This window comes from Idiotropiscis lumnitzeri, chromosome 18, assembly GCF_059441095.1.
Source record: "Idiotropiscis lumnitzeri isolate Australia: NSW breed Sydney's pygmy pipehorse chromosome 18, RoL_Ilum_1.0, whole genome shotgun sequence".
Taxonomy (NCBI): domain Eukaryota; kingdom Metazoa; phylum Chordata; class Actinopteri; order Syngnathiformes; family Syngnathidae; genus Idiotropiscis; species Idiotropiscis lumnitzeri.
The window spans coordinates 5,859,006-5,885,436 of NC_142408.1; the positions used below are offsets into that span (position 1 = coordinate 5,859,006).

The window sequence follows — 26,431 nt, forward strand, 5'->3', positions numbered from 1 at the left end:
CCTGGAACACTTTGGAGCAAAAAAAGAGCGACAGCTAATTCACCTTTAACATGACAATTCCGTGTGCCAGTAGGTGGCGCTGCACCATCCATCCATTATCTGAGCCGCTTCTCCCCACGACGGTCGCAGCGGTGCCGGAGCCGCTTTCGGCCGTCTTCGGGGCTCACCCTGGGCTGGCCGCCAGCCAGTCGCAGGGCACACAAAGACAAACAACCAGGCAAGCTAATGCTTGTGGATTCAAATCTAATATCCCTCATTTCTCATAGCTGGTTTTTTAACCTCATGTTTTGGTCCACGTCTCGGGTTCAACTTACAGCGAGTGAGCAACTTTGACAGTGCTGGCTATCACAAACGCACGCAGTCGTTCACCCATCTGCTTTGGGACTTTCTGACACAGCATGTGGATACGTTGAGAATATTTATTTGGGTTTATAAAAGTTTGCAAGTGAAAATGAAGGGATACAAGTCATGACAAAGTCAAATATTGACCACAAACTTGTCATTGTGTGACGACAAGAAATTTGCTTTATAAACTTTTCTTTTTTTAAAACATGGATAGCTGATTGACCAGCGGCCGCTCAAAGCCGATTGTCTCGCCTGTAGGGGGAGGAGGGAAGAGGCGTGTCCCAGGTGGGTGTGGGCGGCGCCAGCCCGAGCGCCGGCTTCGTCGTGAGGGCCAGCGGCTGGTCGGTGCACGGTGACGAGCGGCCGGCGTGCGCGTAGGCGCAGTGCTCGGTGTGTGTGGGCGTCGGGGCGGCGGGCGACGCCATCGCCGTCATGGGCGTCGCCGGGGAGTCCACGGAGGAGGCGGGGCTGGCTTGGGACAGGTGTGTGTGCGTTAAATGAGAGACTGTGTGTGGGCGCAAAAGGCGGCTACGTGCGTGCGTGTCGGCTGATGCGTGGGTGCGGGTGCACGCCTCATCGTGCACGGGGGACAGGTGTGTGCGCTTGGGCGGCGGCGGGGAATTGCCTGGGCGGCATGAGAGACAGAGAGAGAGCGAGGGAAAAAAAAGTGCATGGACAGGTGAGTGGCAACAACACAAGCATCACAGGTTGTTATGCGTTGCTATGTCAACACGGCTGCCTTACTGTCTGGATGGCTTCCATTCTTGCATTTCTTCCTCTTCTTTTTCTTGCCCTGCTCACACATACACACATGCACACAGGATGATTGACGGCAGCCAAGAGCGGTACGCGTGTCGTGTGTGTGTGAGAATGTACGGACGTAGTTGTCTCTTGCCGACCACCCGGGGTAAAGTTGTGAGTGGAGCAGCCGCTCTTTCCGAGCCAGCTCGTAGTACTTAGCCTGCTCATCCTTTCTCAGAGAATGCCACTGTGGACGCACACACACATCGAGGTATTAACCTGTGCACGCACTCATGCACGCACTCATGCACGTACGCACGCACTGACCCGCTGTCCCAGTATCTGGTTAATGGTGGCGCTCTCCTTGACTTGGCACCGGGCGACCACTTTGGGCCTCTCGTCCCTCATGAACAACATGAAGGCGTTGAGCGGTTTCTTGATGTGACCTTTGACCTTCTGATCGCCCCCGTCGTTGAGTTCCTGCTCCACCGCCGACTTCCTGAGGAGTGGAGGAGACGGCAAATGCATCCAATGGACCACCTGCTGTGGAGTTGTGGCCTCCATATTAGATGTGGCAACCAGTTGTTTCCCTCAACGATGACGAAAATATTTTGTTAACGCCCCTTTTTCATGACGACGACGAGCTAAACGTGGCTCTCTAATGACGAAAACATGACGTGACGCACGTGAATTTCCTGTGACAAGACGGGACGAAATTGTTCGCGTGTGGTCCGTTCGACGTTCAAAATTTCATCCGTCTTTCAAAAAATGGCAATGGTGGTGCAAGCAGGCCTCGTTTGGGCACATCCACCGCCACCACAAATATGCGAGTCTGTGCGCTAGTTATTTTTCCCTCCTGTTAAATCACGCCCCATAAAAGGACGTCGCGTCTGGTAACTGTAACAAATATACTAGAAGCTGGCTCTATTTGCTGAACGGCTACATGCGGAATTAAAAAAATTGGGTGACTTCAGTCCATTGACTCGCATTAGTTTATAGGACAGGGCTGCCACATCCAATATGGCGGACACACCGATGAGTCCGATTGGATTTGAGTTGGCTGTCTGTGGTACCTCAGCGGGCTGTGCTCTCTGGCCTCTCCGGGTTCCTGTTTGATGGCCACCACCGAGACAGAGGCGGGTGAGGACGCAGGCGAGGGTGAAGCGCTCACCAGGCCGGGGGACGAGCTGCTCCACAACAGAGCATATCACGAGTACAGCAAAAAAAAAAAACAACCCAAAAAGTAGACAACAAAGTCACCGCAGGACACAGGAAGCACATTAGAAACATCAAGAAAGGAGGCAAAAAACAGCAATACAACTTTACAAATGCACCCTATGAGCACAAGCAAAGTTTGTACTCACAGCCAGTCGAAGGCGTGCACCATCTGAGCCACGCCCGCCGGAAAGACGGGATAGCGAGCCATGTGCGACGAGCCTGCTGGAGCACACGACAATTGCATGTGTGTGCGTGTTAGCGTGAGTGCCAGCGCACCTCACCTGTGTCGGGCGAGAAGTTGGCCGATGCCCTTGAGAAGGCCTCGGGACTGTAGGACAGCAGCGGGTGAAGGTGAGCCATGTGGGCCGGCGTGCCACTAGACTGGAGGTGCAAACACGCGCAGCGAGTCAACGGAGTTGCTGCCATGGTATCATGTGACCAACAGGCGTCGCCACGTCTCTTACCAGGTGAGCTGGCGTGGCCGAGTTTGTCGTGGCTGCTCTTCTGGGGACATCCAGCAGGGGCCACTGCCACGGCAGATACTAGCATGTACGCACATCCAACCACCAGCAGACGCAAGAACACGCACGTGCACACACACACCTTATTTGTAATTGCTGCAGCTGAGCACTTGAAAAACAAACCCAAGCACTAAATACAGTACATGTTAAATATCAAGGTACTATCCTAAGCGCGATATTTAACCACCATATGGCATCTTTTTCCAATCTTGTAAATCTTGTTATTTCTTACTTAGGTGGAAAGTTAAAGGATGATGGCAGGGTGGATGTTCACCGCATTCCGATTGTAACGTTGATGATGACACGAGACATCGCAGGTGCCGTCGCACGCTGGTGATGCGCTCGTGTCGCGTGCCAGCCGACTTACCGCATGCGCGCCCACCGCCGCCAGCCCTCCGCTGGCCAGATACGAGCGGTACAGGTTGGGAATCATGAAGAAGGGGTAGCTCATGTATGCCTGGGGGTGGAAGAGATCACCACCCGTGGTCTGCCTCCTCAGCGCTGCTACGTGACAACAAGTAAAGGAAACGCATGTCAAAAACAGGATCATAAATGTTTGGGGGTTGTTATGACACCCCCCCCCCCAATTGTTGATAGAAATAAAGACTTGAAGCAGATTTATTGTTTTATTAAAGCCACCACCCCCATTCTAGATTATCCACGGAACTAATTAGCTATACAAGATCGGCGATATTTAACAAGTTACTCACATTTTAACCGTTACAAACATTATAATTGGCTGATCCAAGACATCTTGGATCGATTCAGCCAATTACAACATGACTGTCATGCAAAAAGCAGTGGAAGGAAATTGCATGTTTTTGTAGGATGGAACCTAAGGGCAGCAGGTATAACGAAAACAGCAAGGGCCCCAAAACAGAACCCTGAGGGACACAATACGACAAAGGGGCAGAGCAACCTCGGTGAACACAAAAGGTCATCTCAGCCAAATTACAATAGATAGTCGATGAATCGTTACACTTTTCATCCGTCCGATGTTCACACACGTGGGGTCCCCAGCTGGGTTGCGTTCATGGGACCGCGTTCAACAACAACAACAACAACCACGATGCGTTCAGTGACGAGAGCGGTACCTTCCCTTAGCAGCTGGCTGCGTCCGGCCTCGTCTGTCTGATTTGTGGTTCGCATGTCCACCACCTGCTCGGACACACGAGACAGAAAAAAAGATAGAAGAAGCGGTGGACGGAAAAAAAAAAAAGTTGGCCGGACGACGTCACCGGGTAGCTCACCTCGGAATCCGACGTGCTGTTGTTGGTCTCGGACTCGTTGACGAGGGACGACTTGACGTCGTCCAGATCCCGCTCGGAGGCGGCGTCGGCGGCGGCAGTCTTGTGGTCGCGATCGCCCTCGTCCTTAAAGGGAATCAGCTCGTCGTTGGCGCCCAAGTCGCCGTCGTCGCTCAGCTGCGGCATGCTAGCGAGCGAGTTAGCCGAAGACGGAGCGCAGAACACACGTTTCGTGACAAAGCGTAGCCGACGGCCGCCCCGACAAGTCGACTAGCCGCCTCCTTGAGCGACCGCGAACGCATGCAGCGCTCCACTTTGTCGCCAAACGACCAGAAAACAAAAAAGTGCGTTGGGAAAACTTGTCTGGGCCGAGAGCTAGCTAACTGGAGCCTAGCTGTTATCTTTTAGCTTCCTGTCTGTCCGCGGCGTTCACGGACGTCGCTGGGCGTGCAAATGGCTGACCTGTGGAACTAGTCACACGCGTTAACTCATCAAATATACAACGTACAAGGCGTCCAAATCAAGTTAGCGTAGCGTAGCGACTGGGTGATAAGTTTCCGCGCCTCTGCGTCCGCTTCAAGTTGCTCCCGAGAAAGAAAAGGGCAACTTTCCGACATTGTTAGCAGCGTGTGAACCTCTCACGACGTCCGGCATCATTGGCAAGCGGATGTTGGGTCGTTCTTGAACGATTCGTTCAAAAAGTACAAATCTTTTCAGTGAATGGATCCCTTTCTCAACAGATTTGTTCTTTTCTCATTACTTTTGAGCACAGGAAGGCGCATATCATCAATCGTCACACACGACCAATCAGCAGACAGTGTCGGATGGGGGCGGGATTCTTACCGAAAATACTGCCACGCTAATGTCGTTTACAAAATCGGTGTGTGAATTTCACGTTCGCGGACGATTCAATGAGTGAATGTGACGTCATTGCAGGGTCAGCACGAAAGTTTATTTTATTTATTTATTTATTTTTTAACTCACTCCATCTGTGCACAGTGGGTGGGGGACTAACACTTCCACGAATGAATCTTTTGAACAATTCTTTTTGATGAACTGATTCTAATGATTCAGTATGCTTATCAGAACTGTCATGCCTATTACCAGAGCTGGGCGCTTGAGCCTTTTTTGCTGGCCAGTCCCCCGCTTTCTGCCGCTATCTCTGTACAGTTCCGCCTCGACCCTCCGGCCTTATTCATAAAAATTGTCGGACCCTGAAACCGTTTCACCTCCTCCTCCTTCTTCTCCACAAACGTGCCCAATGCAAGTAAGTACGCACAGTTTGTTATAGGGATTACGGACTGGAGGGCGTATTCAGTGATTTGTGCTGAAATGGAAAATTGAAGGGAACACGTTGATGACATCACAAGGCCCTTCCGTAACAAATTCAGTTGCGATCATGACCATCTTGTTTCAAGCGGAATGTATTTTACAAAAAATGAGCACAAACGTCGACTCGCAATCAAGGTCAACTAAGCTCTTCAAGTTGAAATCCGTCTGTCTAAACATCGGAGGTGAGCTCAGACCCGAACCAGGAAGTGGAGTTCCAGTGAGGCGGGAATATGGAGTGTCTCCAGGCCCAACGCCGACGGCGCGTACGGGAAGAGCAGCGGCAGCGTCTGCTTGGTGTCCACCAGCAGCTGGGGGGCCTCCTTGGTCACGCCCCCCTCTTTGGCCACACCCACTGCTTCACTCTCTTGGAGTTGCTTCTGCATGGACACACACGTTACATGCGTTCACTGTCATGCACAAGTCAAACGCACACTCAAACCATACACACAAGTGTCACACCCGCTCGCTGACTTCACTCCACATGTCGACCATTGTCACACACATTCTCAGTCACGCACGCACGCACTCTCAGTGTTTCAATGTTTGACCTGGATGTTCCTGATGAACGATACAGTGACGCGTTCTTCAAACTCGTTGAGCGGCGTGTACAAGTTGAGGATCTTGACGATCTGCACACAAGCACAAAACGATGTCAGTTGCATTGACGACGACGTGGCTCGGGCGGCCGTCGGTGTGGCGCCACCTGCTGGGAGTTGAGGGCGGTGCACAGCGAGCAGATGGCGTCGGCGTCTTGCGAGGTTTTCTTCTTGACTTGCAGCAGCTGAGCAACTTGAATGATGGGACAGAGCGCCTGCGCTGCCCCCGTCTGGTACAACTTGTTAGCGCGCAGCCACTCCTCCATCTGACTTGTGTTGTACCTGCACACACTCATTCGTCAGACGTCCAACGGAATGGAGAGGCACGGTCCGTCAGTCCCTCACTGACAGACACTTGCTTTTGGTGACGTTAGACGAGAAACAGCAGAAGAAAAAGTCAAAGAAAAAAAAAAGCATTCATTTATCGTCATTACAATTTTTTTGGGTTTGCATTTTAATCCACCAGGACTGAACTTTGGAACTTTTCAGGCTGACCACCACATTAGTTTGACTCAAGCCTAAAGACCTTCTTCTCTGTTTGCTACTTCGGCTGTGTAGAAGGTAGCAGTGGCAGAACCTCTTGCATGTCCAAACAAAAGTTTCCCAACTTATCAAATAATCACAACAAAATCAGATAAAGGCTTGTTTTGGAATTTACAACGGGAGCAAGCTTGTTCCCATTCAATGGAGACAGCCACATTGCCCCCTAGTGGGCTGTCAACACGCGAATACTTTGAAGCAGCCCACAAACGCACATTTGACAATTCACACGCAACATTAAAAACATGTGAAAATTGCAAAAATATTTGTGGATCTGAAAAATCTCTCAGGCTCACCTGAGCTGCATGCCGGTGCTCCAGGAGCAGACGTCCTTGCGCAGCAGGATGTTGTTGAGCGTGACGGCGTTGACGCAGTGGAAGAGCTGGCGGACCACCTGGCCGGCAATCTCCGGGTCCAGGCCGTGGTCGCGCATGACGCCGTCGAAGAGGCCCAGCCGGCGGATGAGCGCCTGCAGCGTGTAGCCACCGGACGGACCGCTGCCGCTTCCGTCCTTGTCTAGGCTGGACGAGCGGTTCCGATAGCCGGCGGGCTTGACCCCCGCCAGGCTCGGGATGCTCTCGCTCTCCAACATGGCCGACACTGATCCAAGACAAGAAAGAAAAGTGTCTGACAACAGGCTGGACGAGCAAAATGGAACCGCGCTCGTTCCATCAGTTTGGTTTCTTAATGAAACACAGTCGCGTTTGACCTTTGACCTCACCTATGACCCAATTTTGGAAATTTTTCACATGACGATTCTCTGTGATGATGAAAGCGGACTGTACGGACGTGCGGCAAAAAATGGTCGGCGCGTAAGGCAACACTGATGTCGTAATGTGCGTAACAAAATGATGTCACATCTCAACAAAGCAGAGTCAATTCGTCATTCTCGGATTCAGCGACATCCAACGACGGCAATACACGTACAAAACATTCAATATACGGAGAGAGTGCAAGAAAAAAAATCAATGCTGTTTTTTTCGAACTGACAAACTTATCCTCCTATCACAAAATAGCAATGCGCATGTGGCGCTTCTCCGATACGACCGCATGCCACAGCCAAACATGTGAAATGTCGCAGCGAAATCAACATATGCAAGTTAGGCGAGCTTAGCGAGTGGCAACGTAAGACCGAGATACAGGAAGTGGAATAAGTCCTTGTGCAGAGAGTAAGCACTGACCAATCATGGGCTGAATGCTGGCTTCTGCGATGCGTATGAGCTGCTGATAGATCTGAATGGACAGGTCACTGAGAACTTGCCGGTACTCGGCCAGGTCAAAGTTCTTCAGGCAGTGCTCGTTCTGCTTGGACGTATTCTGGACCATGAACGCCTGCAAACAACACACACCGTCAACTTTGCGTGCCGTCACCTTGCCAACGCGCCGTTGCCGTCACCTCGTCTCCGCTGTACTGCTTGAGGCAGTGCAGGAGGCGGCTCGTGTTGGCCAGCCAGAAGGACGTCGTCTCAAAGTCCTCGTTCCTCTGCGCACAACAAGGAGTTCAGGTCAGGTCAAGTCAGGTCAGGTCAGGTCAGGTCAGGCACAGGCGCGCAACGCCGGTCGGGCTTTCACCTTGAGGACGCGCTTGATGGCGTTGATTGTGGCGGTGAGCAGAGACTCCACCTTGCGGTCGTCATTCACATAATCGGCGTGGCGGACGCACATGAACAGGATGTACGCCGGAAGACACGGGACCGTCCCAGACAACATGCTAGGACGCATGTCTGCAAAGCACACACAGGACACCAGGGGGCGTTATCGCGCTAACATCTCTTGTTACCCGTTTAGTCATTACCAGAGGTGGACAGTCGGTCCCGGGGGCGGAGCAAGTTGAATGTGAACACCTTCATCAACGTCCATATGAAGAGCGAACATGGGTGCGAGTCCGAGCTCGAGAACATACGCTCCTTACATGCCACTTTTGTTTATGTCCCCATTCTTATCATACTAGATCAATTTTTTGACAATGATGAACAAACAAGCAGAAAAAAAAGGCAACCGGGGAGCGACATGTGACCTGTGATGAGCGTCTTTATGAGCAGAGCTTCGTCTTCCTGGTCGTACTCCAGCATTCCCTCAAAGTCTTTCTCCTTGCGTTGAAGCGTCACATGACGACCCAAGTCGGATTTGGCGCGACCGCCGCCGCGACTCACTGAGGACGGGAAGCACGCTGTTACCGTGGTGATGGTGGCTCACCTGACCCGGCATACCTTCCAGCTCCTGGACTTTCTTCATGTAGATTCTGAGCTGTTTCTTCAGCTTGCGCTCGTTCTTCTCCAGTTTCTCCACCAGTTCTTTTAGGTCCTGTGCGCAAAAAACACACACGTCACATGCATGACCCACACGCAAATGCCTCTCTCACATACACGTCGACGCACAAACCTCACAAGATACACCACTGCCCCCCCCACACACACACACATGCATATCAATTTAAAGATACACATACTCAAATTCAACACGCACACACATGCGAGAGCGCACGCTTCTCTCACACACACGTGCAACATCACACGCATAGAATACAATACCACAATTCCTATAACACCTATAACTGTGCATACTTAATTGCGTTGGACACGTTCGTGGAGAAGAAGAAAGAAGATGCAGGAGACAAAGAAGACCATAATAATGTAAGTGGATTTAAATAGTGAATTATCCAGTTTAAATAAAACTCTGCAGTTAGCATCTCTCCCGCGTTGGCATCATGCATGGAGGCTTTTTTTTTTATTAGGATGTGGGGGGCAGGGGCCGGCAATTTTTATGAACAAGGGCGGAGGGTCGAGGCCGGAAAGATACAGAGATCGCAGCCGAAGGGCGCAGGACTGACCAGCAAAAAAAAGACTGAAATGGCCCGCTCTGCAAATTCACGAGGCAAAGTTCAAGTGTGAAGCTCTTGGAAAGATGAATTCCATCCAAATCTTGCTGTCAGCCCTTTATGCACACAAGACTTTAATGTAGGATTTGGATTTGATTCGCTTTGCACTGGTGGTGGAGCAACATAGAGTGGAATTGTGAAAGTTTGCAGCAATTTTGCACAAGCTCGGCACTGACCAGGTTGTCGTCGGTGAGCCTGGTGATCTCCAGCTGCACGCTGTACTCCAGGAGGGCCTCTGGCGACAAAGATGTGGCGTAGTTGAGCGCCTCCTGCTTCTTCTCCACGTCCTCTTTCAACGTGTCCACCTCGGCCTGCAGCGCCTCCACCTCCACGCCGTGTTGGCGCGCCTGAGACTGAAGCTCGCACTCGAGGAGCCTGGACCACAAAAAAAAAAAAAAAAAAAAAAGCATCGGGAGGACGGCACAGATGATCACGTGCGCCACCAGGGGGCGAGATGCGGGCTGGACCAGCCAGGTCCCGACCAGCACGACAAGAAGCAGAAGAATGGGAAGGGGGAGAAAAAGAAACGGGAGCAAATGGCCACCTGGTGACTTGTTTAAGACCCGCACACGCCAGCAAAATTTCGCCGTCCTCGCTCAGCTCGGCCCAGTCGGACTCGGGCCAGGAAGTGATGTCGGAGAAAGAGGAAGAGGCGTCGGCGAAAGAAGCAGCAAGTGGGCTGCCAATGAGCGAGAGGTGCGACATATCAGGGACAGGACGCGTGCACGCGTGCGTGTGGGCGGGCCTTAGCGGCGGACCGATGCCAACCTACTTGTTGGACTGGCACACTTGCCGGTAGACCATCAGAGCCTGCTCTTGGTCCGAGGGCAGCGTCGGCGTATCAACTTGGTCCGCGCTCTCGTTCTCCTGTCACGCAACACCACATCACACCGCACGATAAAGGCACACAGCGCCACCTGCTGGACACGCCAAACATACAGTCCTTCAATTGGGATTAGAAGCGTGGCCAGCGCAGTCCCTTGATCTCAATTTTAAACCATATTTTTATACTTTACCAAATCTTCTCATGGGCCGGATTAAGCCCACTTGCAGCCCCGATTTGGCCCACAGGCCGTATGTTTGACACTTCTGCATTTGACACTTTATTGATGTCATTCAAACACTTAAAGCAAGTCAAAGTTTTCAAAGCCATTTCTAAATTTCCTTTTCCACATTTTTTGACCATTACACTTTCACAACCCCCCCCCCCCCCCACACACACACACCTGTGTATTGTATTCACTCCCGGTTTTCAATTTGTTTGCGCGAGCGGGTGACCTGTGCTTGTTGGTTGCGGTCGTGTTGCTGCGCGGTGCTGACGATCTGCGTCCTGAGTATGACCACTTCTTCCTTGCGCGCTTCCAGCTCCTCGTTGGCCGCCTTCAGCTGACTCATCAGGATTTCGTAGCCGTCGCGCAGCTGCTGCGAGGCGTCGGCCGCCCGCTCGCCCACGCTGCGTCGAAGCTCGTTGAGATCGTTCTTTAACTGCTGGTTCTCCCACTCCAGCTCCTGACGCTGCAGACGGTCACACATGACGCCCGTCACATTTTGAAGAAAGAAAAGTTTGGCATAATTTGTCAATACCTTCAGGCTATTGTAAGCCAAGTCTGCTGCGTCCTGCTCAGCGTCGGCGGCGCGCTTGAGACTCTTGACTGCGTCCTCCTCTGAGTCCTGGAAGCAGAATCCGCTTTATGTTCCATCTATCCATTATCTGTACCGCTTCTCCTCACTCGGATCGCGGTGGGGTGCTGGAGCCAATCCCAGCTATCTTCAGGCAGTAGGTGGGGGACACCCTGAACTGGTTGCCAGCCAATTGCAGGGCACACAAAGATAAACAACCATCCACGCTCACACTCATACCTAAGGGCAATTTAGAGTGTTCAATCGACCTGCCATGCATGTTTTTTGAATGTGGGAGGAAACCGGAGTACCCGGAGGAAACCCACGCAGGCACAGGGAGAACATGCAAACTCCATACAGAAAGGTCGGAGCCGGGATCGAACCCACGACCGATGCTGTCTCTCTTTACGTTGATATGATTTATTTAATGGACAGACTGGCCATGCCATTTATCAAAAAAAAAACTCATAAAAAAAACAACAATGCATATACAGCAAGCACACGTTCATAGCAGTGGTTATGTTCCAGACCACTCCTTGACCCTGTTTTGACAGTCAGTACCCCACCCTCCGGCCTTATTCCAAGAAAGTGTCCGCACCCGACAGCGTTGCGGCCCAAAAAAAAAAAGCATCCATGCATGACGATCGTTGGCTCTCCGCCCAAACGCGGTTCTGTAAAAAGTCTGACTGTACACCGAAGCACTTATTTTGGGTCTTTCCTGACTCTGTATTTCACTTTAGCAATTAGCACGCTTAGCCACTCCTCATTTGCCTCCTCGTTAAAAATGATACTTGTTGTGGGGTCGTTTCTCATCACGCAGCTCGTTGCTACTGCTGTGCACGGACTTAGAGTTCAAATAACGTCTGTACTGCTGCAAGAAAGCTTGCTGCCTAGCATTCAAGTCGCGACAAAATAAATGACTCCTCGGACTACGTGGCCGTGGCGCACAAACCGCAGCTTTGACGATCTTGAAATCGTGTTGTCTGAGATGGCGATTTCGGTCCCTAAACGATCAACTGTCAGCCCTAATCACAAACGTGGATATCGGGAAACAAAAAAAAAAAGAACTGAGAATAGCCTAACTTTTTGTCTTTGTGTGAAATGAATACTGTCCAATATCGTGATGCAAGTTCCGTTTTGAAAATCAATTCTTTGCTCATCTCAATGAGCGAATGGCGCCAACGCGCTAACCTTGTTTCTGGTTGTGTCGTCCATTTTGTCCAGGCTGGCCTGCAGCCGCTTCCTCTCTTGTTCCAAGTCTCGCACGCGCTTCTGCAGCTTGACGAAGATGCCGATGTCCATGGCCGCCTTGTCGGCGCCCATCTCCTGCGGGACCGACACGCATGTCACGCGTGTGCGTGTGTGCATGTGCCACACACACACACACGCACCCCCCCCCCCCCCACACACACACACGCTCGACCACTCACACTAATACACACAGTAATGCGCATGCACACAGACTCTAACACTACTGCGGACATGCATGTGTGCACGTGCACACATGCACGCACGCACCTCCACCAGCTGCAGGGCGTCGTCGGCGTCTCCCGCCTCCGAGGTGGAGATGGACGTGTAGTTGGAGTCCGACTCCAGGCTGCTCTGATTAGACGGGTTTCTGTGGTGGCCCGGCTGGAACTGCACAGAGGTCACAGGTCAAACGTGCCCCTTCCCCAACGGCAAGTGGCAAAGAATCCAACCTTGGCGAGAGATACTTCTTCTTTCAAGTTGTCATATCTCTGCTCCAGTCTGGAATATTCCTTCAAAAGGTTTTGGTAGCGACGTCGCTCAGCATCCATCTCGGCACGCAGCAACGCACTTCCCACGTCCTCTGCACGCGCACGCACGCACACACACACACACACACACACACACACGCAGCAGCAATATGATTGGCAGGTGGAGGTGCATGCATATGGCGTCAGACTGGCTGTGATCGGGTGGTGCGGCGCGATCTGCTGCCGTCATGGAGCTGGTGCGTTGCGATACAATCGACTCGAGCCTTGCGATAGGCGGCTCGTGGGATTGCGCAAACGCTCACGGATGGCGCTTGTGTCATTGGCCGGCGGAGTGCGATCGGCTCAGCCCGTGCGTGCGTCCGTGCGGTGGTGGGCGTGATTGGCGCAAAACTCACACGAAAGTTGAGACGGGCCAGTGTACTGCGGTGTGGTTGGCTGACCTTGGGCGCGGCTTGATTGTTGTTTGATCTTCTGGTTGAGTTCTTCCTTTTGGCTCTTGAGTAGCGCGTTTTCCCTCTCCAGCTCGGCCACCCTCTGCAGAGAAAGATGCAGCGGTTTAGGGCAGTTGAGGTTTTTTAATTTTTTTTTTCTCCCTCCCCCTCTCTCACCTGGGTCAGCCCCAGCTTCTCGGCGCGATGCCGCTCCTCCATTTGGCTCTTCTGGGCCCGGGCGTCATCCAGCTGCGCACCGAGCGCCTCCATCTCAGTCCGCAGCGCCGTCAGCTGAGCTGCGCCGCCCTGCTGGCTGCGCGTCTGCTGCACCTGCTGCAGTTGCTGCTGGACACGACTGAGCTCCGTCCCCAACGTGGTGTTGGCACGCAGGAGCTGCTCGTTCTGCTCACGGTACTCCTTCCCCTACACGACGGTGGCAAATTGGCAAATTTTAAAAAAAGGTATAAAAATACCCGGACACATGTAACAGTGATAGCTGAGGCTGTCCCGATCAAATTTTTTATTTTTTTTTGCGGAGAACGTTGATTTGAAAGGTGTGACTATACTGCACAAAGGGTCAACGCTCTTTATTACATACAAATTATTGCTTTTTTGTTTTCTACTTGAACACAACAACGTTTTGTTAAAATTTAAAAAAAACTGAATTAATATTAAAGTTTATATAAAGTCAACAAAAACGAAGCTCCTTTTTCTTTGTGGAGATGTTTTTCGTAAAGCGGTTGGCTCGTATCTTACCCAACACGCATTTTTTTAAATGAGTAGGCCGATGAGCCAGCATTTGGATTTGTTTTTCTGCTGAGGCATGAAAAAGGTCAGGCTCTACAAATGAGTGAATGTTTGGATTGACTTTTGCAACATGGCCAAACGATTGAAACTTTTTGAAACTTTCCATCAAATGATTTGCAAACTACTGCGATACTGAAGAAAGTGCACATTTTCTTTTATGCACAGATGAAAATCGCCGTTTACGGCAATCAAGGTGTACTCGGTTGGTGGATGTCGTTCATATTCGTCAACCTTTCGAGCGATCATTGGACGAGAGAACTTGTCTCGAATGAAAATGTGGCTTTGGAGCGCGGATAGCAGCAAGCGGAGTGCGATGGAAGCTGGTGAAAATGCGGATGCAGACGCCTACCTGGTCGTCCATCTTCCTCTGCAGCTGCACGATCTTGTTCTCCATGCCCATGTTGAGCTTCTTCAACCCCCCGGCCGATCGAGCCTCCGACTTGAGCGTCTTGAAGCGGCGCAGCGCCCGGGTGCGCCGGTAGGCGCACTGCAGCACAATGGCAGCGCGTCGCATCCGCCGAAACTTCAGTTTCTGCAGCCAGCCGCGGACGCACCGCTGGATGATCAGAGCTTTGTGGTGCAGCAGGAACTGGCGACAGGGCAAGAGAGTGCACGTGAACGTGACGTGATTTGACATGAAAATGAACGTGATGTGACGTGGACATGGATGTGACGTCGTGTGAGCATGGCGTGATGTGAACGTGGTGTGAATGCCAACGTCGACATGAACCTGACGTGTACTTGAATGTGACGTGGCCATGATGTGACGTGAATGTGACGTGGTCAACTTTGTGCACCACTTTGACTTTGCTTTTTGTAAAGCGGTTCCTCAGCCAATCACATGTCAGCAACAATGTGCTTTCAACTATGGAAGCTGCAAGAAAATTAAATTGGGGAAAATTAAAAAAAAAAAAAAAAAATCGATCAATTTTTAAATCTGCTTATCCTATTCAGAGTTGTGATTTGAAAAAAAAAAAAAAAAAACATCCTTAAACTGTGTTGAGATTTTGATGGCAACAAGTGGACGAGTCAAACGAGCTCAATCGATACATTTTTAGGCTCGTTAGGTAAATGTTTGCAAATGGTGCATTGGCACTTTCACTTTGAAGATTTCTTTAAATAGAGACAAAAACCCAAACGTGCATTGTCACGAATGTCATTTTTTTCTCTCCCATAATTACTGTTTGTGTGCGTGTTACCTCCTGGTAGATCCTGCGTGTGAACATTCCTCGCGCGAAGGCCTGGATGGTGACGACAGCCCGTCGCACCTCCAGGAAGGCGCGCCGCTCTCTGGCCATGCGGTAGTTCTTCTGGCACACCACGGCGGCGCGCGTCAGGCGCAAGTATTCCGCGTACCTGGGGTCAGAGGTCACACGGGTGCTGATCAGAGGCAAACCACAGAAAAGAAATCAAGCACAAACTGTGCACTGACCTGCGCGCCAGATATCCTCGCCCATATCTCTGCAACAATATGACAGATTTGCGGATCTTCTGGTAGCGGACCTTTTGCAGCCATCCGCGCACCGTCTTCTGGACGGTAATGCAGGCGGCGCGGAACTTGTCTGCACGCAACTTCTCCAAATAGGCCACCTGACCCGCTCGGAAGAAGATCTTGCTCTTTCCCAACTGGAACATGTCGCCTTCCTGAGCCGCCACAATAAGCCCGCAATCAATCAATCAATCAATCCGTGTCGGACCAATTTGCTGAATCGAATTTGTTACGGCAACTTGATTTTTATTTATTTATTTTTTTTCATGGTAGCTTCTCACCTTGATGAGCGTCTCCAGGAGTTTCTGACACACCAACTTCTTATCCGGACACGACATGTCCGACTTGCGCATCAAAACGCGATACCTGCTGAAAAAGTCGCTGTACGTCCACCTGCACATTCAAAACACACACAAAGATTTTTGTCTTAGGCCAGCAACAGTCACAATTATTCGACACAAATTCTATTTATTTCGAAAACACTTGAAGACAACCACCGCTGTGTGCAAAAGTAAAGCATACGGCATCAAAGAAAACAAATTCATAATGAAGACCGAATTGGATCAACAACGGACATTTCTCAAATTAAACGCCAACTATTCCGATCATCGAGAACTTGTTCAACAAACAAATCAATTCATAAAAAAAAAAATTATTCATTTCGAAATTGATGGACTGTTCTGATTGGTTGACTTGTCAACAACTAATCAATTAGGAAATCCCGTCAACTGTTTTGAGGACTCATTTAGAGGTGCATCAGTAAAACAATTGTTAAACTGTTCTGGTAGTCGATCATTGTTGGACGTCAAATTGTCATTTACTGAGCGTTTCCAAAATAAGCCTTTTGCAAACATCACTTTCAACAATGACTTGGGCCATTTTCTGAAGAAGGAAAAAAAAAAAAAAGAAAAGAAAATAAAAAAGGGAATGATGCGAGCAAGCAAGAGGAAGGCCTGACCTGGACGGGTATCCGGCTGCGCTGATGCGAATGGTCTCGAGCACGCCGCACGCTCGCAGCTGCTGGACAGCCCGACGAGAGTCAAACCTGCAAGCGCACGCTAATGTTGACGTGACGCACGATGAGCAAAAAGAAGGGGGGTGTGGGAGGCTGTGACAGCCTCTCACAACCGCTGGCGTGTCTTGTTTGGCACGGATGCGTCGGCTGTTCACACATAAGTTTGCATGTTTCATTTGTTGACTCACGAGAAGGCCTCCTTGTCGTCGTTGGGTTTGATGCAGCGTACGTAGTGAGGCGTGGTGGCGTTGAGCGTCTCCATCAGAAGATGCAGAGAGCTGCGGAACTGAACATACGTGTATGCCGCACGATATGTGAACACAGCGGTCGCGCACCATCGCACGGGCCAGGCCGGGCCGGAAGCTCACCTGCAGCCCGACGGTCTTCCTGTGTTCTTTGTTGGGGGGTCTGGGCGCAGACCTTGCGGGCCTCACGTTGACTCGGGCGGATTTGGGGGCGCCGTCCTCACCGCTGAACAGGTCGGCCACCAGCTGAAGCTGAGGACACACACACACACATATATGGGTCGGGTCGGGTGGCAGCTCACTCCTTCCCGACGCAACCAATTGGAGGGATTGCTTGTTGGGTCAGGCCGAGTCAACGGGCCCATTATGGCACATCAAAACATCGGCCGATTATGCCGATTTCGTTCTCTATTCCCTTGTTTTGAAAAATTAATTTATTGAGAAGGTCATTCATAACAAAAGCATAACAGATCTTCATTTCGACAAGCAGTCAGGTGAGCAACGCAAGTTTTCCAAAGAATTGACCCGACAAGAAATCAACTTGCTAATTAGAGAAATTACTCCAAAAGTCAGTGAATCCACCTTCAGCAGTGCCGATATGGATTTTTTTTTTGTTATACCTTCTGATAATCAATTCATTTGAAAATACATAATGGCTCAAGGGACCATGTGGGCTGGGGAGCTCTATCGATGGATTTGAAATCTCACCTTACTGGCCTTGAGGATGTTGATCTGCTCGTCGTAAACGGTGTCCCGGTTCTTCTCCAGGAAGCCAGCACACTCATACTCCACCTGGCAACCACAGCGCACCAAAGATGCAAGAAGGTCAATGAGGGAGCGATTTTGGAGCCCGTCAGCGAGTACGAAAAATAACAAAAACTGATCACCAATCCGATCAGAAGTTGGACTGATCGAGCCATTTAAACAACTTGTTTATTTACTGTACTGTCGACTGCCGCGATTTGCAGGGGAATTGGGATTGGGACAGCCCATAAACAGTCAATTGGATTGAGATTTGTTGGAAATAGGAATTGAATTGAATAAGCGGCACGGCAACGGCAATCCAAGCCAAGGCGGCTCACCTTATCAGCAAAATGGACAATGATGAAAGCCGAGTTGGACATCCGAGGTTTCTGAAAGTGGGCGCTGGAGGCGTGCTGCGTGTACAGCTTTTGAGCCCAGTTCTGATCCGTTCCTTTGGGGACCTGCAAACGCATCGACAGGAAGGAATGTGCATGCATGCAGGGAGGCCGCACACATTTGTTTGGCAACAAAAACAAGTTATTATTTGTAGAGTATTATCTCGAGAACGTTCCCGCACAAAAATGAATTAACTATTTAACGGCTACGAAACATCATTCCCTGTGTGGCTTTCTTCCCACATTCCAAAAACATGCGTGCTCAATTGATTGAACACTCAATATTGTGAATTGCGATTGGCTGGAGACCAGTTGAGTGTGACTCCGCCCCACCTACTGCCTGTAGATGGCTGGTAGAGGCTCCAATTTATTAATTTGACAACAAATGGATTGCTTTTCCATTCATTTCAATGGGGACCGACGACTTGAGATATGAACTTGGTCCCAGAGCCAATTCAACTCGCATGCCAAAGCAGTGCGTGAGAAGAAGAAAAGGGAAAAGGCGACTGACTTTGCACTCCTCGTCCAGAAGATCGAGCACGCCGAGTCGTGCCTCAATCAGGTCGATGCACGGCTGGTTGTCGTGGAAATCGATGAGAGTCCACGGGATCTGCTCCTTCATGTACTCCTCCTGCTCCAACTTGAACACGTGCTGCACAACGCATCACATCATCGTGCACATATCAGCCATTTCTTATTATTTTTTTGTGCTCAGAAAAAGCTCAGCGTCTATTGTCCCATTCCCCATCCCCCTCCTTCTTTATCTCAAACATGGACGGGAACTTCAACGACAAAGGAGCAACCAATTTTGGGTGCCATGAAGGACAGCGCAAGTCAAACATTTGTATGACAAAATTGACACACGGACAAAATATGATTTTTTTTTCGTACATCAGGAACTTCATATATTTGAATTTGAAATGAAAGTATGAAAGATCCACTTTTCAAAAACAAGCAAACAAAAAAATATATTTAGTTTGGAGTACCGCTCATGGTGACACACAGTTGTTTGAAGTATTTCAAGCTCAGCCGAGTTTTCGTTGAAAATTATCGACTGTTAATTCATCTGGTAACTTTAGTTTCATTTTATTTGTCCTGACGGCAGACACTTGACGGAATAATAAATTTGTTATCATACAGAAACACATTGGCTGCTGGAACTTTTTAAAGGCCCTGCTAATGAGAAACCAGAGCAAAATGGAAACGCAGCTCTGCTGCTTATATGATACGCTAAAGGTCGCTCGCGTGATTTTGTTTTCATTCAAATCTCGAGCAGACACAAAAAAACCTCACCGAGTTGAACTGCTGCTGCAGCTTCTCGTTGGCGTAGTTGATGCAAAACTGCTCAAAGCTGTTGACCTCGAAGGTCTCAAACCTACGGGCGACACGACCATTACCAGCCGGAAACAGATGAGAGCACGTTCGGCAGCGGGCGATACCCGTAGATGTCGAGGACGCCGATGAAGGAGTGCTGCTTGGAGGTGGTGCGAAGCGCCAGGTTGATGTGCGCCACGATCCAGTCGAACATGCGGGCGTAGATGTGCTTGGCGAGGGCGTCGCGGGCGTTGGCCGCCTGCTTGGCCGACATGTTCTTCACGTAGGTCTCAGATGCCGTCACCAACTTCCTGTGGCACAGCCAGTGTTCCATTTGAGGAGGCTCCAGGCCCAGAAGCCGGCAGAAGTGAGCCAGGTGGACGTCGTGGCTCTGGAATGTCAATGGGCCGTCAGGAAGGCTTGGTTGGGGCTTGGCGGCCCACCATTACATGACCTTGTTGCTTTTCAGCGGGCATCCTATATTATCCTCTTATATTTACCGTATTTATAGGGCGCACCGTATTAAAGGGGCAGGTACAAGTAACACTAGATGCTAGCGTATGTTTTGATAAAGACAGAGGAAGTTCTTTATATACTGTATATATCTTTGAACATGGATATTGATGCTTCGTTTTCTTTCATTTTTGGATTTTCTCTTTGTCTGTATTTTTTATGTTCAATAATTCCATCAATATTTTAAACTAATTGGTTGGTTAAATTGGTTGTATTCTTTTTTCAGCCAAACAGCGGCCTTAAAAAAAAAAAAAAAACGCAAAAGAAAAAAAAACCAAAAGTCAACATCCAACAGTTGAGAGGTCATCACTGCTGACAAAGCGAGCACGCACCGAGACATGGCAGGACTCGCCGTCCCTCTCGGCGTAGATCTCGACGTTGCCCAGATGAAGGATGGCCGCCAGCACCTTGAAGATGGCGTTCTGGCTGGCGTCTTTGATGCCTGTACGCACACACACACGCACGCCACGAGAGGAGAGGACGTCATTACGTCAAACTAAACTGAACTTGCACGCCTCAGTATCCCACAATGCATCTGGAAAAGCCTCCAATGGTTACGAGAAAAGTAAAAAAGAGCCGCGATGCGAGAAATATGCACAGCAGCAGCAACGAGCTGCGTGATGACAAATGAACAAGTAAAGTTTTAAACGAGGAGTTGCTGAGAATGTTAATTTCTAACATGAAATAATGAGGACCCAAAATAAGTGCTTCGGCGTACAGTTGACTTTTCGCAGAACTGAGCCGAAATGTTGTATTACAATCAATACGTATCAAGATGGAAAATAAGATCAGACCGGAACACGGCAACGGATGATGTCATCATGACGAAGAGGTTCGATGTCAAACATATATTAATATTTATCATCGCATCAATAATATTTGACACCAAAGTTTTGAGATCTAGATAATAATCAGTCTCAAAATGATATATTTTAATCATTTTAGCCTTGCGAAGAGATAACGATTTTATTGACATAATCATATAAACAATTATACATAAATTCAAAATTATACATAATGGCAAGAAGTTTTTAAAAATGAGAAAAAAACTGTTGCCATCACATAACCTCTTTAGTGTCTTTGCTTTATTACAATAAAAGCTTTAAATGTTTTTTAATTCTAAGATGGCGTTTTGCGTCATGCTCGGATGTCATTGGACATTGTGAAGAAAATTGCAAATTCAATCGAAATATCGGTCAGAAAAATGGCAGTACAATTTTTGCCTCAAATGGTTCAGCCCTAGCGGGTATTCAAAGCGTCCTTGCCTTGTTGTTGATCATTCTCGTATATTTCTTAAACTAAAACTCGGCAGGAAGAGACCAAGACAACTAGGCCGACGACCTTTAGCACTACTTCTTGTACACTTCTTCCAACGACACAATTTAGCCAAGCAAGCATGCAGAGCTGTCTTTGATGCTGCCGTTGAATGAATGTGACATTCTTGTCAGCTGCCAACGAACGGCAACAAGCGTGACACTAAGCCTGGCACATTTGGGGGCCACTCACCCAGTAGCCCGAAGGCCTGCCTGGTCCGTTCCAAGTCGTCAGCGTCGTTCACACCCTCGATGAAGATGTTCTCGCCCATGGACGTGTACGCAAAGTCTTCTGCGCTGGCTGGCGGCAAACGACAGAAATGGGATCCAGTGTTGAGCGAGTCATGGACAAGTTGAGTCATGTCAAGTCAAGTTATTTTGGCGTGGATGGCGTGAAATAGTGCAATTGGCATCAACCCCAAAAAAAAATATTTAGTGAGTGAGGTCAAGAGGTCATTGTGTTTTGATGTCTAACGGGGTGAAGATGACAACAGAGCTTGGCGGGCATGTCCAAAAAGGAGAAGACTCACTGAGGCTCAGGTCTCGCAGAGCCGGCAAAGAGGCGGATGCACACAGCTGGTAGAAGATGTGGTAATTGCGCTCATCTTCAGCCTGCAACGCAAACATCACATGACACCATCTCTCTGCCATTACCTACATTAGAAATTTGGACTCCTTGCTTGCTCGACTTTTTTCAACCTCTGCGTACGACAACAGGACGCAAAAAAAAAAAAAAACAACAGAAAAAAAAAATCTTTGTGCCCGACCCACCTGAAAGACCACCCGCGACTTCTCAAGCAGGTACGTTCGCATGTTGGCACCGATGATGTGGTAGCTGCGGTTGAACCCGATCTCGATGTACTTCCCAAAGCGACTGCTGTTGTCGTTCCTCGTGGTCTTGGCGTTCCCGATGGCCTAAGACCAGATGAAGTACAGAGAAAAGCAGTGGCACACCAGAAACCAGAAAGATAACGGCCACCTCCACTGTCCTGAATAGACCCATAACGGGACTAAACTACAACGCTGGCGTAATCTGGAGAGTCCACTATTGTGGACTGACTGTCCTGATCAGACTGGACTAGACTGACCTCCATGATGGGATTGGAGGCGAGGACTTTCTCCTCGACATTGGTGTCGTTGGCAGATCCTCCGACGGTGGCAAAGAATCTCATGGCATACTTAGCAGAAACCGTCTTGCCTGCTCCCGACTCTCCGCTCACGATGATGGACTGGTTCCTCTCGTCCCTGTCAAACGCAAGCCAGCGGGACTGAGTTCCCGTTCACACTTCCGTCACTGTGGCGCTCCCACCTGGCCATCTGCTTGTAGGCTTCCTCGGCCACCGCGAAGATGTGCGGGTCCATGTCGCCCATGTTCCGACCGCTGTAGGCGTTGATCACCTCCTCGCCGTAGATCTGCAGCTCCTCGTACGGGTTGATGGCCACCAGGACGATACCTGCGCACACGGACCCAACATACTCGGCACCGGACGTGCAAGTACAAGAAGAAGAAGAGAAGGTGCACAGCTGCAAAAGTGGTGGAAGGTATGGGGCCCTTTCAAACAAGATCTGGCGGAAGTATTGAAGCTTAGCGCTGACCGCAGTAGGTGTAGATGTGGTTGGATTCGAGGAAGCGCACTCTGAGGTTGTGCAGCACAGCGGGCTCGTGAAGGTAGCTCAGCGCCGTCAGGTCGTTCTCGCCTACTAGGATGTCGGGGTTGCGCAGGAATGGCATTGGGTTGCTTGCAGGATCCACCGGGTATTCTCGCGGCTAGGATGGGATGAAGGTTAGCAACAATCGAGGGGCGGGGCGGGGCATCACAATCCAAGCGCTTACTGTGCCATCCTCCAGGCAGAGGTGCAGCACCGACTCTCCTTGCTTGAAGTCTCGGCTGATCTCCGCCGCCTGCCAAACGTTCTCCTCGTCCGGGATCCATACTTGTGTATACTGATTCATTTCACACACACACACACGCAGATAAAGACACACACAATGAAAATATTGCGCTATCGGGGAGAGAGGGAAAAAAATATCGCCATAATATTGGAAATGCAATTAATACTACAGCCCTAACAAACACACACACACATGCGCACACGCACACACACACACACACACTAAGTCACTCACAACAGTCGACTCGAGTTATCAGTGCTCACAGAGCAGGAGACAAGCCAGCAGCCAAGACTTGGAAATTACACAATACGAGTGTGGCATGGAATCTCCGGGGGAGGGGTGGCTGGTTATTGGGGGGCCATGGCCCCTTTCATCAATTAATGCCCCAAACAAAAGCACGCAAGAACGGTGGAGGCTTATTGGGGTGAGGGCCTTTTCACAACAACAACAACAAGAACTACGACAATGACAACAAGAGGAAGGGGCGGAGGATGACGCCTGGAGAAACGCCAGGGACCAAACATAGAAGAAGAGGCATGGCCTGATTGGCAAGTGGACTTTATAGCAAAATGTAGGGATGGCAAAAATTGAGACAGGAAATAACAGCCATCAATCAATCATTAATAATAAGCAATAATAGCCATCAATAAATAAAAGACTTGTTGGAGCGGCTCTTCCTGTTTCAAGAGGCCACGCCCCCTCACAGCAGAAAGCGCCACCCGTCAAAACGAAGCTGCAGATCAAGATGTACAGGAACCACACACACACACACACACACACACACACACCCACCCCCGCACGCACACACACACACGCACGCACGCACTAACTACAGACAAGGCATGCGCACAAACTTACAAACACACGTGCAGACTCAAACACACTTTTGCTTAAACTGGCAAATGTGCACATGCTGATAATTGCATAAAGACACACACACATTAGCTTAGCTAATGTCGCACTTTGGCAGAGATGACAACACAAAAACATGTCGGTCATGATGAGGTTACCATGGTTACTAACATGCAACATGTCATGCTTGAGTTGGGAGTTGCAAGTCAGTTGCGTTTGTGTTGTGTCTGTTTGTGCATCTGTTGTGAGGACGCCCGGACTTGCACACGGTCGGGCCACGTTTTTAAGTTAATTATGTGTTTTACTTTTATTTGATGCCAATCAGAGGCTCTTCTGGCTGCTTCGTGGAGAAGAAGAAGGAGACAAATAATAAAAAGGAGACGAATAAGACCATGATGAGGTAAGTGGATTTGAATAGTAAATTAGTCAGCTAATGATGTTTAAATAAACCTCTGCCGTTAGCATCTCTCCCGTGGTGGCGTCATGCACGGACACTACTTTTTTTTTTTTTTAACAAGGTCAGGGGCCAATATTTTTTTTGAATAAGGTCAGAGGGTCGAGGGCGGAAGGGTACAGAAATCGCGGCCGCAGAGCGTGGGACCGACTGGCAAAAAATGGTCACGTGCCCAGCACCAATAACAACATTGGGAAAGGTCATTTGAGCAAATATCATTTTTTTAGGACTGACTCGGATTTTCACGAAGGTTGTTGACCCCTGTTCTAATGTAACAGTACTCTTACTTGAGTACAATTTGAGAGTATGACTTCTGCCCACCAGTAAGGGAGTGCTCGAGCTGTTTTTTGGTCCTGGAATATTTAGACTTAACTAACTCATTGGAGGCATACTTTTCACTTTTACCCGAGTGCTATTATTCGAGAGGAAGAATCAAAACAAAAACTAGCCGAGCCAAGGAGGGAAGTATGTCGTCATCCTTCTTCCCTGTTTGCGTCGCCCACATTACGACAGGTGAGCGACAGGTGCTCTCGCGCGCGCGTCCGTCCGTCCACCAAGTCGCTCATTTGCCTCACAAAATGAGCGACGTCTTCCTTCCCCAACCAACTAACTAACTAACTAACTAGCTAGCAGGCAAGCTGGCTAAATTATGAAGCGCTCGACTGACTCACCGTCGTGTAGAGCTCGTTGACGGACATGTTTTTTTTTTCGCTGCCCGACGACCGCCAAAGTCCACGCGCGCGTGCGCGCACGGCGCGTCCAACCCGGAAGCGGCCGCCGCTTACAACAGGTGCATCATGGCAGCTACTTCTGCAAACATTTTTCCTTTTTTCTTCTGAAGAACATAGTTGACTTCATTTGAATGCCGAGTTTTTTTTCCATGGACGGCACCGGGTTGACTTTGTTGACGAGCACGCGCATCGCTTAAAGAGACAGTACGCAAGAGCCGCCACGCAGGTGCTTGACAGGCGTGCCTTGTGATTGGAGGCGCGCTGTGACGTCAAAGCGCGACATACCCACAACGATGACTTTTTCGGACTCATGTGAAAAAAAAACTTGAGACGTACTATGGTGCAACTTTTTCTTCATTTTTAAAGCTTCACAATTTGTTTGATTTCCTATTTTTGGAAGTTTTGACTTTTTAATTACATTATTTCTTTACACTATCCTCCACTATTCTTTCAAGTTTGAATTTTTTTCTTCAATTCATGACATCCACTCTTTAACTTTTTATTCTAAACTGCTGTCAACCGACAAATTCTAGCTCGATAATTACGTTATATTTTTTTCAAAGACATTTTCGTTAAACTATCCTCGAGTAGTCCTTCCACTTTTTATAATCTTTTAAAATTCATTTTTTGAAGAAATATTTGTACTTTCCTCTAGTCAAATTCAATTTTCATTACTTTTGAGTTCATTAATATAAATTATATTTAACTAACGTTTTAACAATTTTTTTTACTATTTAATTTAAAAAGCCACCGGTCGACAGATTTTACCTAAAATGTTTAAACGTTCAAATTATATATTTCTTTTAATTACTTACTAATCTTTAAGACCCCTTTCATTTTCCTTTTTAATTTTAAAATGAACTTGTTCTGTAGACTTTTTAACTCACTTAACTCAACTGACAACTTTTACCTGTAGCTTAACCTTTATTTTTCTGCTTTATTTATTGACTTTGGTTTTGATCTGATTTGCATTATCCTGAGCAAACATTCAGACTTTTGAATTATTTCATCTTAGCATTCAAATGTTTTTTTTACTATTTTTATTGTCATTATTTTTACGGCTACCAACCTACTTTTATCTTTTTAATTTAAACACATTTTCCATATATCGACTTATCTAATTGTTGTGATGTTTTGGAGGTGGTAAGCATCTTGTAGCGTTTGGCCAAATCAAAATGAAATAAGCGCTTACCTTTTTGTACGGGTTATAATGTGTGCTCATGTTTCTTCATGTGTGGTCTCGATGTTGGCGTGACGTGTCTCGCGTGTAGGAAGTGGGAAGCCGAGTTAACTCTCCCTCCCTGAACACTCCCTCTGCAGGTATGAGCTCGTTCCAGCCGCCCCGCCCACAACTGCCACACTAATTTTCCCACAAGATGCATCCGAGCATCACATCAGCGCCGCGACTGGTTGACATGTGTACTGCGTAGAGGGCACGTGCACAGAAAGTTGGGGAT

The 26,431-nt window shown here is 49.0% G+C and overlaps 2 protein-coding genes across 5 annotated transcripts; both read right to left on the reverse strand.

Annotated features, from left to right (window-relative positions):
• Nucleotides 1–405: 405 nt before the first annotated feature.
• On the reverse strand, nt 406–4,873 carry LOC148319181 (transcription factor 7-like 1-A). Of its 3 annotated transcripts, none has more exons than XM_088282104.1 (11): nt 4,076–4,873; nt 3,920–3,983; nt 3,193–3,326; nt 2,769–2,846; nt 2,586–2,685; nt 2,451–2,526; nt 2,160–2,273; nt 1,414–1,585; nt 1,226–1,333; nt 1,090–1,138; nt 406–970 (listed from the first exon to the last, which is right to left on the reverse strand). In XM_088282104.1, exons 1-11 carry the CDS (start codon nt 4,256–4,258, stop codon nt 579–581), a joined length of 1,470 nt encoding a protein of 489 aa, XP_088138230.1. In that variant the 5' UTR covers nt 4,259–4,873; the 3' UTR covers nt 406–578. The 3 variants fall into 3 exon arrangements, with proteins under 3 accessions (XP_088138230.1, XP_088138229.1, XP_088138228.1); XM_088282103.1 differs by having other exon boundaries at nt 2,451–2,523; nt 3,193–3,329; XM_088282102.1 differs by having other exon boundaries at nt 3,193–3,329.
• A 607-nt stretch (nt 4,874–5,480) lies between these two features.
• Nucleotides 5,481–26,282, reverse strand: myo5b (myosin VB). Of its 2 annotated transcripts, XM_088282095.1 has the most exons (40): nt 24,915–25,215; nt 22,878–22,988; nt 22,640–22,811; nt 22,353–22,497; nt 22,132–22,288; nt 21,815–21,958; nt 21,574–21,655; nt 21,237–21,344; nt 20,063–20,172; nt 19,343–19,608; nt 19,197–19,278; nt 18,415–18,555; nt 17,847–17,969; nt 17,473–17,556; nt 16,888–17,016; nt 16,708–16,805; nt 16,463–16,549; nt 15,786–15,897; nt 15,448–15,659; nt 15,215–15,371; nt 14,365–14,604; nt 13,386–13,631; nt 13,218–13,311; nt 12,739–12,869; nt 12,557–12,676; nt 12,230–12,364; nt 11,003–11,089; nt 10,697–10,933; nt 10,191–10,285; nt 9,963–10,097; nt 9,595–9,793; nt 8,751–8,844; nt 8,558–8,692; nt 8,113–8,264; nt 7,937–8,023; nt 7,722–7,872; nt 6,837–7,140; nt 6,108–6,282; nt 5,953–6,033; nt 5,481–5,781 (listed from the first exon to the last, which is right to left on the reverse strand). In XM_088282095.1, the coding sequence occupies exons 1-40, from the start codon at nt 24,939–24,941 to the stop codon at nt 5,593–5,595; spliced, it is 5,634 nt and encodes a 1,877-aa protein (XP_088138221.1). In that variant the 5' UTR covers nt 24,942–25,215; the 3' UTR covers nt 5,481–5,592. The 2 variants fall into 2 exon arrangements, with proteins under 2 accessions (XP_088138221.1, XP_088138220.1); XM_088282094.1 differs by lacking the exons at nt 9,963–10,097; nt 24,915–25,215 and adding an exon at nt 26,167–26,282.
• Nucleotides 26,283–26,431: the final 149 nt, after the last annotated feature.